This window comes from Aedes albopictus, chromosome 1 (genome assembly GCF_035046485.1).
Source record: "Aedes albopictus strain Foshan chromosome 1, AalbF5, whole genome shotgun sequence".
Taxonomy (NCBI): Eukaryota; Metazoa; Arthropoda; class Insecta; order Diptera; family Culicidae; genus Aedes; species Aedes albopictus.
Genome location: NC_085136.1, coordinates 23,615,779 through 23,628,448, shown reverse-complemented (window position 1 = coordinate 23,628,448; position 12,670 = coordinate 23,615,779). Strand labels below are relative to the sequence as shown.

Sequence of the window (12,670 nt, the reverse complement as noted above, 5' to 3'; positions counted from 1 at the left end):
TAGTAGAGTAAACATAGATCCGCGGACACCGCTGACTAAAATGTTTCAAGCGTGTAAGTAGTAATTTTCAAGAGTGCGACGGTTGAACATGACGTCATGCGCTCCATTGATGTTATCCAAATCGTGACGTCATGCTCGTTTGGATACAGATTTTGACAGTTCGTTTGGATACAACGGATTCATCAACACGGATCTATGTTTACTCTACTATCTATAGTACTGTCTGTTCACTGCTGGCTGTTGATCTACCGAACTCAAAATCAGCTCGTCAGTGAAATTGCAGTTTGATTTATGTCTTGTTTATTATTCTTACTTTTTTACAGTTGAAGGACCTGCACATGCAAGGCTACTCGCTGCTGTCGATCGATTCCAGCGGGCAAACGGCACTGCACTATGCGGCTCGGTACGGCCACAAGGACATCGTGCGGTATCTGATATCGTACGCGCCGAACAGCATCGTCAACATGATCGACAACGAAACGTAAGTTTAGTCTTATGAATGTTATTTATGAAATCATTACCTCATAATCTCGTGCTGCTTCTGTCCTTATCCGTGACCGTGTACTTTGTCTCGATAGAGTAGATGGTGCAACCCTCTGTCATCAACATCTCCCATTAAAGAAGAACAACAGCTTCTTCTCTTGCCTGAATGGTTCCAATTTGGTCGATATTGGCAATAATTCTAACAGTCTGATCAGTTTGGTTGGAAAACCTTTTTTAAACGTTGTGTACCAGAGCTTATTTCTTGATGTTAAATCATGTGTTTTTGCTCTTTTGCTGTTTGTTAACCAATGTACAGATGATGTATCATATTGTTTTCTAGTTCTACTCTAGAAACTCAAGACGACAACAAGTGAAGGATAAACTTTCAACCAAATTCTAGGACAACATGACTTCCCGACGTTATTGTCTATCCGGTTGAAATCAAGACAGACATTCAATCAAAAATTCCCATATTCTTGGTCCACAAGAGTTGCAACTGTTTCGCATCTAGTGCGCTGTGTTGCTGACAACAACGGGAAGGATGCGCACTACTTTTGACATGTTTCAAAAACGTTGCAAGTTGGGTCGCGTCGCGACTTGATTGTGCGACGTCCGGTTTGGTGGCGGCCCGACAATACATTAGGGCTTGTTAGTGTATATGTATGTGGTCGTGGTCTGAGATGGTCCAATATGAGTCTACGTAGTTTATAGACAGCACCTTAGATCATAGGTTCAAAAACTTTCAGGTGCGCGACCCCCTTTTGCCAGCAGCCGTACTTTTCGCGACCCACCATAGAATTTCTCTCATTTGTTGTCTGTTTTAGCGAAATATTCTTCTGTCCCTCGCGACTCCCTGGGTCGCGACCCACAGTTTAGGAAACCATGCCTTAGATCACTCTTTGGTCTCATCGGGCTAAAATTTGGCATCTCTGAAAGGTAGCACAGGCTTCCTTTGGCCGTTTCTCGAATCTTCCTCTGAATCTTTTCCGAGACTTCCTTCAGGCTTCAATTCTCTGAAAGTTCTGAAAGATTTCCTTTAGTCCATATTGCCCATATTTGTAGAGGCTTTCTCTGTTATTTCTATTAGCTCTGGACTTTTCAAGAGGCGGCCTTTGTACGTTCCCAGAAACTTCCTCTTCGCATTACACAACATTTACCATATCTGAAATGGGCTTCCTCTATACGTTTTCAGAGGCTCCCAGGGGCTCAGACGTTCCCGAAGGCTTTCTCTGAACGCTTCCTGAGCATCCTCTAGGCTGCTCCACATACTTTTCCCACACGATTCCAGATGCTTCCTTTGAGCGTCTCAGAGGTTTCTAGAGTAACATGTTTTAGTCAAATAGACTAGAATAAGTCTTTTAAACCCTCATAAAACCAAAATCGGTATAAGATTTTATGATTGTTTTCAAAATCTCTACTAGACTAATTGGTCATCGAAATGTTAGGAACTTGGGTTTGAACGTACCCAGAAGCTAAACGTTTCTAGAGGCCATTTCCAAGCTATTATGACGACAATTATCTCAGAATTCTGGCGGAAATCCTCTCAGGACAGCTGCGAAAACCGTTTCAAAAATTCAGGTGAGAGTCCTCAGTATTCTAACTAGAATCTACTCAGGAATCTAAAAAAAACTGCCTCGGATTCTTTCGAAAATATTTCAAAAATTCTGATCAGAATCCCCCTAAAATTCTGTTGAGAATTCTCTCAGGATTTTGACAAGAATTCTCTCAGGACTCTGACGAGAATTCTCTCAAAATTCTGATGGAAATCCTCAGAATCCTGAAAGGATTCTCCTCAGAATCCTGAAAGGATTCTCCTCAGAATCCTGAAAGGATTCTCCTCAGAATCCTGAAAGGATTCTCCTCAGAATCCTGAAAGGATTCTCCTCAGAATCCTGAAAGGATTCTCCTCAGAATCCTGAAAGGATTCTCCTCAGAATCCTGAAAGGATTCTCCTCAGAATCCTGAAAGGATTCTCCTCAGAATCCTGAAAGGATTCTCCTCAGAATCCTGAAAGGATTCTCCTCAGAATCCTGAAAGGATTCTCCTCAGAATCCTGAAAGAATTCTCCTCAGAATCCTGAAAGGATTCTCCTCAGAATCCTGAAAGGATTCTCCTCAGAATCCTGAAAGGATTCTCCTCAGAATCCTGAAAGGATTCTCCTCAGAATCCTGAAAGGATTCTCCTCAGAATCCTGAAAGGATTCTCCTCAGAATCCTGAAAGGATTCTCCTCAGAATCCTGAAAGGATTCTCCTCAGAATCCTGAAAGGATTCTCCTCAGAATCCTGAAAGGATTCTCCTCAGAATCCTGAAAGGATTCTCCTCAGAATCCTGAAAGGATTCTCCTCAGAATCCTGAAAGGATTCTCCTCAGAATCCTGAAAGGATTCTCCTCAGAATCCTGAAAGGATTCTCCTCAGAATCCTGAAAGGATTCTCCTCAGAATCCTGAAAGGATTCTCCTCAGAATCCTGAAAGGATTCTCCTCAGAATCCTGAAAGGATTCTCCTCAGAATCCTGAAAGGATTCTCCTCAGAATCCTGAAAGGATTCTCCTCAGAATCCTGAAAGGATTCTCCTCAGAATCCTGAAAGGATTCTCCTCAGAATCCTGAAAGGATTCTCCTCAGAATCCTGAAAGGATTCTCCTCAGAATCCTGAAAGGATTCTCCTCAGAATCCTGAAAGGATTCTCCTCAGAATCCTGAAAGGATTCTCCTCAGAATCCTGAAAGGATTCTCCTCAGAATCCTGAAAGGATTCTCCTCAGAATCCTGAAAGGATTCTCCTCAGAATCCTGAAAGGATTCTCACCAGAATCCTGAAAGGATTCTCACCAGAATCCTGAAAGGATTCTCACCAGAATCCTGAAAGGATTCTCACCAGAATCCTGAAAGGATTCTCACCAGAATCCTGAAAGGATTCTCACCAGAATCCTGAAAGAATTCTCACCAGAATCCTGAAAGGATTCTCACCAGAATCCTGAAAGGATTCTCACCAGAATTCTGAAAGGATTCTCACCAGAATCCTGAAAGGATTCTCACCAGAATCCTGAAAGGATTCTCACCAGAATCCTGAAAGGATTCTCACCAGAATCCAGAAAGGATTCTCACCAGAATCCAGAAAGGATTCTCACCAGAATCCAGAAAGGCTTCTCACCAGAATCCTGAAAGGATTCTCCTCAGAATCCTGAAAGGATTCTCACCAGAATCCAGAAAGGATTCTCACCAGAATCCAGAAAGGATTCTCACCAGAATCCAGAAAGGATTCTCCTCAGAATCCTGAAAGGATTCTCACCAGAATCCTGAAAGGATTCTCACCAGAATCCTGAAAGGATTCTCACCAGAATCCAGAATGGATTCTCACCAGAATCCAGAAAGGATTCTCCTCAGAATCCTGAAAGGATTCTCCTCAGAATCCTGAAAGGATTCTCCTCAGAATCCTGAAAGGATTCTCCTCAGAATCCTGAAAGGATTCTCCTCAGAATCCTGAAAGGATTCTCCTCAGAATCCTGAAAGGATTCTCCTCAGAATCCTGAAAGGATTCTCCTCAGAATCCTGAAAGGATTCTCCTCAGAATCCTGAAAGGATTCTCCTCAGAATCCTGAAAGGATTCTCCTCAGAATCCTGAAAGGATTCTCCTCAGAATCCTGAAAGGATTCTCCTCAGAATCCTGAAAGGATTCTCCTCAGAATCCTGAAAGGATTCTCCTCAGAATCCTGAAAGGATTCTCCTCAGAATCCTGAAAGGATTCTCCTCAGAATCCTGAAAGGATTCTCCTCAGAATCCTGAAAGGATTCTCCTCAGAATCCTGAAAGGATTCTCCTCAGAATCCTGAAAGGATTCTCCTCAGAATCCTGAAAGGATTCTCCTCAGAATCCTGAAAGGATTCTCCTCAGAATCCTGAAAGGATTCTCCTCAGAATCCTGAAAGGATTCTCCTCAGAATCCTGAAAGGATTCTCCTCAGAATCCTGAAAGGATTCTCCTCAGAATCCTGAAAGGATTCTCCTCAGAATCCTGAAAGGATTCTCCTCAGAATCCTGAAAGGATTCTCCTCAGAATCCTGAAAGGATTCTCCTCAGAATCCTGAAAGGATTCTCCTCAGAATCCTGAAAGGATTCTCCTCAGAATCCTGAAAGGATTCTCCTCAGAATCCTGAAAGGATTCTCCTCAGAATCCTGAAAGGATTCTCCTCAGAATCCTGAAAGGATTCTCCTCAGAATCCTGAAAGGATTCTCCTCAGAATCCTGAAAGGATTCTCCCCAGAATCCTGAAAGGATTCTCCCCAGAATCCTGAAAGGATTCTCCTCAGAATTCTGAAAGGATTCTCCTCAGAATTCTGAAAGGATTCTCCTCAGAATTCTGAAAGGATTCTCCTCAGAATTCTGAAAGGATTCTCCTCAGAATTCTGAAAGGATTCTCCTCAGAATCCTGAAAGGATTCTCCTCAGAATCCTGAAAGGATTCTCCTCAGAATCCTGAAAGGATTCTCCTCAGAATCCTGAAAGGATTCTCCTCAGAATCCTGAAAGGATTCTCCTCAGAATCCTGAAAGGATTCTCCTCAGAATCCTGAAAGGATTCTCCTCAGAATCCTGAAAGGATTCTCCTCAGAATCCTGAAAGGATTCTCCTCAGAATCCTGAAAGGATTCTCCTCAGAATCCTGAAAGGATTCTCTTCAGAATCCTGAAAGGATTCTGTTCAGGGTCCTGAAAGGATTCTGTTCAGGGTCCTGAAAGTATTCTCCTCAGAATTCTGAAAGGATTCTCCTTAGAATCCTGAAAGGATTCTCCTTAGAATCCTGAAAGGATTCTCCTTAGAATCCTGAAAGGATTCTCCTTAGAATCCTGAAAGGATTCTCCTTAGAATCCTGAAAGGATTCTCCTTAGAATCCTGAAAGGATTCTGTTCAGGGTCCTGGAAGTATTCTCCTCAGAATTCTGAAAGGTTTCTACTTAGAATCCTGGAAAGATGACGAGAATCCTTTTAGAATTCCGACGAGAATTCTCTCAGGATTCTGTCGAGAATCCTCTAAGGATTCTGGCAACAATCCTCTCAGGATTCTGACAAGAATCTTCTTAGGATTCTGGCAAGAATCTTCTTAGGGTTCTGACAGGATTCTTCTTAAAATTCTGATAGGAATCTTCTTGGGATTCTGACAAGAATTCTCTTAAGATTCTGATGAGAATCCCCTTAGAATTCTGATAAGAATCCTTTTAGGATTTTTACAAGGATCCTCTTAGAATTTTGATATTTTTTTTTCAGGATTCCGTTGAAAACCCTTCCAGAATTCTGATGACAATCCTTCCAAGATTCTGGTAAGAATCCTCTCAGGATTCTGAGCAGAATTCTATCATATCTGTCGAGGATCCTCTTAGGATTCTGTTGAGAACCCTCGAATCATTTTGATAAGAATCCTCTTAGGATTTTAATGAGAATCTCCTCTGGATCCCCTGAGTGGATACTCCTTAGAAACCTGAAAGGATTCTCCTTACAATTCAGAGAAGATTATCTTCAGAATCCTGGAAAGAACTCCTCAGAATTCTGGAAGGATTCTTTTCAGAATCTTCAGCAGATTCTGAGAGGATTGTGATTAGAATCCTTCCAGGATTCTGAGAAGAATCCTTCCAGGATTCTGGTGAGAAGCCTTCCAGGATTCTGGTGAGAATCCTTCCAGTATTCTGGTGAGAATCCTTCCAGGATTCTGGTGAGAATCCTTCCAGGATTCTGGTGAGAATCCTTCCAGGATTCTGGTGAGAATCCTTCCAAGATTCTGAGGAGAATCCTTCCAGGATTCTGAGGAGAATCCTTCCAGGATTCTGGTGAGAATCCTTCCAGGATTCTGGTGAGAATCCTTCCAGGATTCTGAGGAGAATCCTTCCAGGATTCTGAGGAGAATCCTTCCAGGATTCTGAGGAGAATCCTTCCAGGATTCTGGTGAGAATCCTTCCAGGATTCTGGTGAGAATCCTTCCAGGATTCTGGTGAGAATCCTTCCAGGATTCTGGTGAGAATCCTTCCAGGATTCTGGTGAGAATCCTTCCAGGATTCTGGTGAGAATCCTTCCAGGATTCTGGTGAGAATCCTTCCAGGATTCTGGTGAGAATCCTTCCAGGATTCTGGTGAGAATCCTTCCAGGATTCTGGTGAGAATCCTTCCAGGATTCTGGTGAGAATCCTTCCAGGATTCTGGTGAGAATCCTTCCAGGATTCTGGTGAGAATCCTTCCAGGATTCTGGTGAGAATCCTTCCAGGATTCTGGTGAGAATCCTTCCAGGATTCTGGTGAGAATCCTTCCAGGATTCTGGTGAGAATCCTTCCAGGATTCTGGTGAGAATCCTTCCAGGATTCTGGTGAGAATCCTTCCAGGATTCTGGTGAGAATCCTTCCAGGATTCTGGTGAGAATCCTTCCAGGATTCTGGTGAGAATCCTTCCAGGATTCTGGTGAGAATCCTTCCAGGATTCTGGTGAGAATCCTTCCAGGATTCTGGTGAGAATCCTTCCAGGATTCTGGTGAGAATCCTTCCAGGATTCTGGTGAGAATCCTTCCAGGATTCTGGTGAGAATCCTTCCAGGATTCTGGTGAGAATCCTTCCAGGATTCTGGTGTGAATCCTTCCAGGATTCTGGTGTGAATCCTTCCAGGATTCTGGTGAGAATCCTTCCAGGATTCTGGTGAGAATCCTTCCAGGATTCTGGTGAGAATCTTTCCAGGATTCTGGTGAGAATTCTTCCAGGATTCTGTTGAGAATCCTTCCAGGATTCTGGTGAGAATCCTACCAGGATTCTGGTGAGAATCCTACCAGGATTCTGGTGAGAATCCTACCAGGATTCTGGTGAGAATCCTACCAGGATTCTGGTGAGCTTTTCCTCGAAGCTTTTCCTCAGGTTTTCTGTGGACGTTTCTAGAGGCTTCGTTTGGAAGTTCCTAAAGGCTTCCCTCGGATGATTCCAGAGGCTTTCTACAAGCGTTCCGTGGATGTTTTAAGAGGCTTGCTTTGAATGTTTCAGGAGGCTTCCCATGGACGCTTCCAAAAGATTCCTCTGGATGTTTCTAGAGGTTTTCTCCGGACGATTCCAGAGGCTTTTTCAGGACGTTTGCAGAGACATTCTCTAGATGCATCTAGAGGTATGAGAGGTTTCCTGTAGGTATTCCCAAAGGCTTCCAGTGAATGATTTCAAATGTTCCCAGCAGCTCAGTTTCCAGAAGCTGACCGTTTCCTGAGGGTTCTTCAGGTTCGTCTCAAGGTTCTTCCACAGACTTTTGATGAACGATTCAAGAGGCTTCCGTTGGACGTTTTTGGAGGCTACTCTTGGTCGCTTCTAGAAGATTATCTGGACGTTTACCTGTCAGTTTACCTCTGGACGGTTCTAGAGGCATCATCTGAACGTCCCCAGAGGCTTATTCTGCCCGTTTCAAGAAGCTTGCTTTGAACTATTGCAGAAGCTTACTCTAGAACATTCCGGAAGTTTTTTTTCTAGACATTTTCAGATGCTCAGTGTAGACATTGCAAAGGCTTTCCTTGTATGTTTCCAGTCTTCTTCTGGACGTTTCCAGAGGCTTTCTCTGGACGTTCCCATAAGCGTTTCCAGAGGGTTCCACTTGGCGTTTCCACGGCTTACTACAATCGTTTGCAGATGTTTCATTTGGACGTTTGAAGCGTTTAGCTTCCTCTTGAAGTATTCCGACTCAGATTCAGAAAGATTTACTGCGAACGCTTCCGGAGGTCTACTCTTCCGGTCAGAGATCTTTCGAAGCCTGTTTGAAATGCGTTGATTTTCTGATTTATGGAGTGCCTGATATAGGCTCTACCCCATTTGGCATAATGCCATATGGCATAACGACGTTTGGCATAATGCCATTTGGCATAAAAGCCATTTGGCATAATGGCCATTTGGCATAACAAGTATTATGCACATTCTTATCAAGAAGGCTGTTCTTTGTGTTATGCCAAACGGCATTATGCCAAATAGCCATTATGCCAAATGGGGTAGAGCCCCTGATATAAAGAGAGTAACCATGACCACATGTTACCTAAACTGTTTCTTCTCTGGATTCCAGCGGCCAAACGGCCCTCCACAAGGCGGCCAGCGGCCGGCAGCGGAGCATCTGCTACATGCTGGTGGCGGCCGGTGCCAGCCTCATCATCCAGGACAACAACGGCCGGACGGCTCGCCTGCTCGCCCTGGAGATGGAGGACCGCGAGCTGGCGTCCTATTTGGAGAGTGAGTACATATGAGTCATCGTTTGCTCTACGGAATTAACGACTTTATTTCTTTGCAGATCAAGAACAGTTTCAGCTCGCCGATTACCATGCGAGTGCGTGAAACAACGCCGCCGCCGTCAGCCATCGTCGTTCACAAGCTGCCGCCAGTTGCCGTCAGTGTTCCTTTTCCTAGTGTTCCTGTTGTGAAGGTGAGAAATACCAAGATATTTAGAAAAACGGCGACAAATGGCAGAAAATAGGGATGCTACAAAATGATTGATTGTTTCGTAAAATCGATCAATAAAATTGATCGACTTTTCCGGGAACTGCGACATCCCTAGCCGTATAGAAGAGATGCGATAAAAAAGACAAATTCCAATGAAACACTGACTGAGAGACATCGACATCGACTCCTGTGAGTATCGGTTACAGACTGCGGGCGTCTTTCCCGTCGAGGAGAAAGACGCGCAATACTAGCAAGACACCGGATATTGAGAAGAGTGGGAAGAGAACCGCGCGGCCAAAACGAAAACTGTGACCCGCCGCAAGTGATGATTGTTCAACTGTTATTTATTATTAGCGCGTATGTATATCTTTAAATCTTATACTCTTACTAAAAGAGATGGGGTAAAGGCACCACACCACTTCCTAACTGTAGAGAGGCGTTTAGGAACGGGAGGGAATGGAGAGGAAATACGGGAAATTTTCACATCTCTTATATTTACGGAAAGGGTAGAGGGTGGCTTTAAGTTTTCGCGAAGTTTCCGGGATCATCAACCAACTAACTGTAAGTTTAGCGGAGCGCCTAAATCATCGACACTACACACTACTACACTGAGAGAAAACAACACTTGTTATACACTTACTATTTGCTATAAGGGATTAAAGAATCGAAAAACTATTACAAAAAAAAAAAACTGCGAGGAATAATTCCTTCTTGTTACGGATTTACAAACAAGTTCTAACGAAACGAAAAATTATGATTATGTATGATGATGATAGGAAGATCTTTAATTTATTGCACGCAATCTAAGGAGTGTATCGTAAAGTAGTTGAAAATGTTTAAAATAGCCTCAAAAATAGTTTAATACAACTTTTAAGTAATTTTATTTTTGGAGATACTGTATAAATCCTTGAAAAAAGAAATGACTTTTATGATTTTCTAAAAATGTTTTTTAACTGGGTTTTTAACCTAGATTACTGAACGCATGTTTTTAAATTTTTGCACACCTTCTAAAAAATTGAAATTGCGAAAAAAGTTCGATAATGTTCGAAAATTGTTAACTTTTTTGTGCAAATATAATAAGCTAAAGAATCCTCATGATATAGGCAAATTATTTTTTACAAGAAAAATCTACACTGCATTTAAGCGCAATTCTTAAAAATGAAAAAAGGCCATTTTTGAGGAACCCCCTTTTTCTATGCTCCTCAAAATCATGTTTACGCAAATAAAAAATACATAAAATGAAATATTCGCATTTTTTTAAATAGGGTATGTTTTTTAATTTATGGACGAGTAAGTTAGGGCAAAAAAAATAATTTCATAACCTTTTAAGATATTAAAAGCAGAACTTCAAAGTTTGACCAAAAAATAGACGTTTTTTGGAGTGGATCATTTTGTAGATATAGGAGATTTTTCTTTCGAAAATATGAATTTTGAAAGTCGGTGTTAAATGAAACGTTATGTGTACATAACTGTTAACAAGCATCAATATTTTCCAGATTTTTTATCGTACAAATTTTACTCGCTACAGATTTTTGAAATGTTGAAAAATCTTAACAAAACTGCATTTTGTGCAGATTTTTATTTTGTGAGGTGTATTCATTTAACCATATTTTCAATAATACTAAACATTTTCCAAATTTTTCCAAGGTATTCTAAACTTAACTATATTGTGAAGATTTCATAGAAGAACCAAAATGAAAAGACCAACCCAGCTTCGAGATAGAGCATTCTGAACATTTTCAACTACTTTCCGATACACTCCTTAGGCGCCTCGGGAACAAAACGCCCGGGGCCATATTTCTCTAGTCATGGAAAACTGAAGTATTTTATTTCGCGCGCACGCGGATAAGTGATGGGTTACATTAATCACTACACCTACTAACCTACTAAGGAGAAGAAGACACTACTATTTAGGCACTCACAATTGAATGAACTGGAACTAGGGTGGAGGAGGGAGAGGTGGGGATGGGGGGGAGGCTGACGGAAACCAGACTAAAATACAGGAGCCGGTCGCAGCTGTGAAAAATGGAAATTATGACGAACTGGAGTCGCTTGATAGAGCTTTCCCGTCACGGAATCTAATCTTAATGTTTGTCTCAGATTTTTTTAGATTTTATAATTTTTTGTTCGAAATTAAAGTGTTTTGAGCATCCCTACAAAGGAACTGTTTGACAGAAAGTTCATTCATAGGGATGACCAAAGATGGGAACACTCACTTGCAAAAAGCTACACTCACTTGCTATTTTCTCAGCTCAGAAGCGTGCAATCAAGAAACGATGTATGGACGACTTTTGTCTTGTGGTTTTGTCTAAAACTTTGCCGAATAGAGTAGGGGTCACATATGCATACCAAAGTCGTGACAGCGCCGTGAAAACAACTCTCCACGAGGTGAGTGTAATTTACACTCACCTCGTGGAGAGTTGCCTTCGCAGCTCCCTCGCGACTTTGGTATGCGTGTGCGACCGCTACTCTATTCGGCAAAGTTTTAGACAAAACCACAAGACAAAAGTCGTCCATACATCGTTTCTTGATTGCACGCTTCAGAGCTGAGAAAATTGCAAGTGAATGTAAATCTTTGCAAGTGAGTGTTCCCATCCCTGGGGATGACAAAAACAAGTTGTTTTCGATCATCTCCCTTGTTCGAAAAAATGACATTTGAACATCCCTACAATCTAACATTTCAACCGAAAAGTTAATTTCTAGGGATGTTCAAAACACATATTTTTCGAACAAAGGTCAAGATCATTAAAAATGCCAAGCAAGAATGTCAAAACGTTAAGGTTATCCCTACCGGGACAGATCTATTCCGAGACAGTTATGGCAGTTATTGGGAAGCGATCCTAGCAGAGACAGGCTGACAGGCGGAATTCACAGACAAAGTTCCAAATCCAAAGCGGCATAGCTATAGCCGAGAACCGGAATGATTGATGTTGAAGACGGGAGTACACGAGACTCACGACGCTAAAATATAAACTCGAGACGACGAGATTGATTGGTTGGCACCCGGTGAAAATAGACTCGTGTGGGAGTGGAAGCAAATCGGAACATTGGAAAAGTGCTAAACTTTCTATATTGTTGCAGTCGTGGGATTTGTCGACTGGCTGGGCAGAATTTTTCAACATATTTTCTTCTAAAAAACTATAATTTTCTTTAGATGTGGAATGAAAAGTTGTAAGATATTATCCTCATTCACTAATATCATCATTGTCATTAATATATAATCAAAACGACAATTATTTGCTTATTTAAAAGGATGTTGATGGTTAGAAGGTCTGATAAGATCGATTCGATTTCGATTCGATTTCGATTCGATTTCGATTCGATTTCGATTCAATTTCGATTCGATTTCGATTCGATTTCGATTCGATTTCGATTTCGATTTCGATTCGATTTCGATTCGATTTCGATTCGATTTCGATTCGATTTCGATTCGATTTCGATTCGATTTCGATTCGATTTCGATTCGATTTCGATTCGATTTCGATTCGATTTCGATTCGATTTCGATTCGATTTCGATTCGATTTCGATTCGATTTCGATTCGATTTCGATTCGATTTCGATTCGATTTCGATTCGATTTCGATTCGATTTCGATTCGATTTCGATGCGATTTCGATTCGATTTCGATTCGATTTCGATTCGATTTCGATTCGATTTCGATTCGATTTCGATTCGATTTCGATTCGATTTCGATTCGATTTCGATTCGATTTCGATTCGATTTCGATTCGATTTCGATTCGATTTCGATTCGATTTCGATTCGATTTC

At 41.7% G+C, this 12,670-nt stretch overlaps 1 protein-coding gene across 6 annotated transcripts in view; it reads left to right on the top strand.

Moving 5' to 3' along the window:
• Window positions 1–8,913, top strand: part of LOC109424776 (eye-specific diacylglycerol kinase) — a 596,032-nt gene extending 587,119 nt beyond the window's left edge. For all 6 annotated transcript variants that reach the window (XM_062844213.1, XM_062844212.1, XM_062844211.1 and 3 more), the window contains 3 exons: window positions 324–481; window positions 8,532–8,695; window positions 8,754–8,913. In XM_062844213.1, coding sequence (XP_062700197.1) covers window positions 324–481; window positions 8,532–8,695; window positions 8,754–8,797 — 366 coding nt within the window. In that variant the 3' untranslated portion in view covers window positions 8,798–8,913. The remainder of the gene's footprint in view (window positions 1–323; window positions 482–8,531; window positions 8,696–8,753) is intronic.
• The last annotated feature ends 3,757 nt before the right edge of the window (window positions 8,914–12,670 follow it).